The sequence below is a fragment of the Monopterus albus genome, unplaced genomic scaffold (assembly GCF_001952655.1).
Source record: "Monopterus albus unplaced genomic scaffold, M_albus_1.0 scaffold142.1, whole genome shotgun sequence".
Taxonomy (NCBI): Eukaryota; Metazoa; Chordata; class Actinopteri; order Synbranchiformes; family Synbranchidae; genus Monopterus; species Monopterus albus.
The window spans coordinates 741,603-744,492 of NW_018128022.1; the positions used below are offsets into that span (position 1 = coordinate 741,603).

Genomic DNA, 2,890 nt, shown 5'->3' on the forward strand with positions numbered 1-2,890 from the left:
GACGAAAACTGATGACATTTTAGTCTAGTTTTAGTCAATGAAAATTGTATTTTAGTCTCTTTTTAGTAATGCAATTCTATTTAACCCAGTCAATATAGTACAAGTACCTAGTAGTATAGATGAAACCAAAAGTTTCTTTTAGCCAAATCCATTTCAAACAAGGTTGTCTTATTATATTATTGTTACCTTATAGACTCAAGAATACATCCACTACACATTTTGTGTGATTTTGTGGCCGCATTTCTCCCCATCTTTTTCCACAACACATTCATGCAGTTCTCTTTTCCACTTCTATGTAATGAAAGTTTTTCCAAATGTCATTTCTTCTTTTTCTCCCAAAGACGAGCCCCGGCTGGCCGGCCATCGGTCCCTTTCTCTGTGTCAGACTTAACTTTGTTTGTTGTCGTCTTCTAAATAATGCCTCAAGTGGGGCTTAAGGAAGTGACGTCGCCTGCGTCTGTGCAGTGTGACCTGATGCGGCCCCTGAAGCGAGACACAGGAAACAAAAATACTGCAAAATAATGTGACTAAATGAGACGAAATAACATTATAAAACATTTTGTTTCATCTCATTTTGGTCAACAAAAATGAAGAGACATTCTAGCATAGTTTTTATTTTGTAAACCACATTTAGTCTGGTTTTTTTCATCAACAATACTGCATTATACATTTAATTATAGTCATCGTCACATGACCAGCATTTTCATTGCATCTCGTCTCGTTACGTGATAAAAGTTCATTGACAACGATATTTAGTCATAATTTTCGTTGACGAAAGCAACATTAGTTTGAAATGATCACTTAATTAACTATTTGTCAGTCCACCTAATTGATTAATCATCAGCAACACATACCACACACAGGAAACTGCACTACTAAACTATTATGCAGCATATAAATACAAATATTATGTTAACCAAAATCCCATCTTGGATCACTATACTGTAACTTGCAGCACTATGTAAATCATGATGCTCAAATCAGTGTTGATAATTTGCTGCTCAATATACATTCATTCAACTGCTATCTGCTGCTGCACTGTGTGTGTGCAGCGCCTCATATTAGCACAACTGCATGTGAATGTGCAGGTTCATGACAGAACCAAATTAGACCTGACACCCTAAACCATGACCCCCTGTCCTTCATTTCTCTGCTCTTAAGCCTTTAATCCTCAGTGACGTACATCCTGCTGGACGCTGCTCGCAGCCGTCCTGTGGAGCACCAACACAGAATAGGAGACAAGCTTAACTGCCATTTTTCCTCACTGGGGACTAACCCCGTTTAATAAAATATAAATTGTCACTGTACTGCAATGGTCTTTTCAGCTTTCAAATACAATTGAGGGAACAGGTAGTCACAAGAAGATCTGTCTGGAGTACTAATGCTGGGTCATTGTGCAGGAAATTATTCTAGTGTTTTGTGGTGTGGGGGATTAAGGTACCCACAGTGCTCGGCTGTAATGGCTTCATTGGAGAGCAGGATATGTGCCAAAGCTCAGAGAACACACAGGCTGGCAGTAAAGCTTAGCCTCTCCTTTGCACAACGTTTACACTGAATGAATACCAATTTTACAGTGGCAATCTGCAAGCCATGGCATTTTGCTATATATAGGCCTTGTTGGTAATAATGTGAACATGCACTATGCATTTCATTGTCACATAATACAGAGTCCTGTTTTCATTTATCATGACTCCCTCATTCTTATATCCTGCATACTAATGTGTTGTCACCATGAATTCTGCCCTGTCAGACTGTACTGTCGTCTTAAAAGCACCTATTTGACACCCTAGTGCTTATACAAAACCGCAAAATTCGTCAGATCCTCCGCTACTTATACATTGCTGCATGTCTTTGGCTGGTCAAAGTGATGCAGTCACTCAGTTTCACTACGGTGATGAATAGGGTGTCCTTTCATTGTTCTACCTTTTAGTTGTATTGAGCTGCAAAACTGAAGGAAAGCTCAGAGGTGACAACATCTTGTAGTCTAACCTGTCAACACTCCACAGGTAGCTATGAGAAGAATAAAATGATCATCAAGGAAAGTAAATACACTGTCCGTGAACGCCACACGTGGCAGACAGAGGCAGAAGTCGAACCCTAGAAGCCAACGGTTTCCGCCAGTACCTTACCATGATGGAGCAAAGGAGCGAAAACAAAGCAAAGCCGTGTGAGGAGGGAGGGAAGGGGGAAGCAGAGGACTCCCATGGCTGCAGGCAGCATATATGCAAAGCAGCAGCGGCGCACGCCGTGTTGTTACAGTTTGTCAACACCCTAATTATCTTCCTGTCATCGTTTTGTACACTAAACCTGTTCCATTTTCTCGGAACAATACAGTACTGGCGTGTGGTTTGGCGAGCCAGTCCAAATAGCAGCCGCGACCACGTAACATGCCGCGTGGTGCGGTGCAAGAGAGGACCACCACATCTAGCTCTAATAAATACAGAAACCCATAAAAATAGGCAGAAGAGTTGACTAACCTGTGGGTGTTGCTCCAAATATCCGCACCACTGGTACTTTGTTCACGTCGCTCTCCCTGAATTCAGAATAGCACACGTCCAGGTTTTTAATGGGACTTGCCAGATAGTAGTCTGCGGTGACGATGCGCACGGCAAACATGACTGCCGAGTCAATCAGAGAAGAACCGACCGACAGAAAGGCAAAAAAACTACTGCTAGGAGTCCATGCAATGCTGGGACTCCGGTGGCCGGGTCGATATCAGCCGAGGGGACTGCTGTCACGGTGGTAAAACGACGACTAAGCCGAAAGGAAGCCCGGTCGTGCCCCATGAAAAACCGCGAACAAAGATTCCCTTGGCTCCAGCACGCCCCGACGAGCCGCTGCCGTTGAGGTCCAGCAACTGCTAAACTTGGCGGCGGGGAATTGCCCGACG

At 43.2% G+C, this 2,890-nt stretch overlaps 1 protein-coding gene across 1 annotated transcript in view; it reads right to left on the reverse strand.

Moving 5' to 3' along the window:
- The window catches only part of rev3l (REV3 like, DNA directed polymerase zeta catalytic subunit), a 101,212-nt gene extending 98,328 nt beyond the window's left edge, over window positions 1-2,884 (reverse strand). The window contains 1 exon segment of the mRNA XM_020614085.1: window positions 2,478-2,884. Coding sequence (XP_020469741.1) covers window positions 2,478-2,616 — 139 coding nt within the window. The 5' untranslated portion in view covers window positions 2,617-2,884.
- Between the last annotated feature and the right edge of the window lie 6 nt (window positions 2,885-2,890).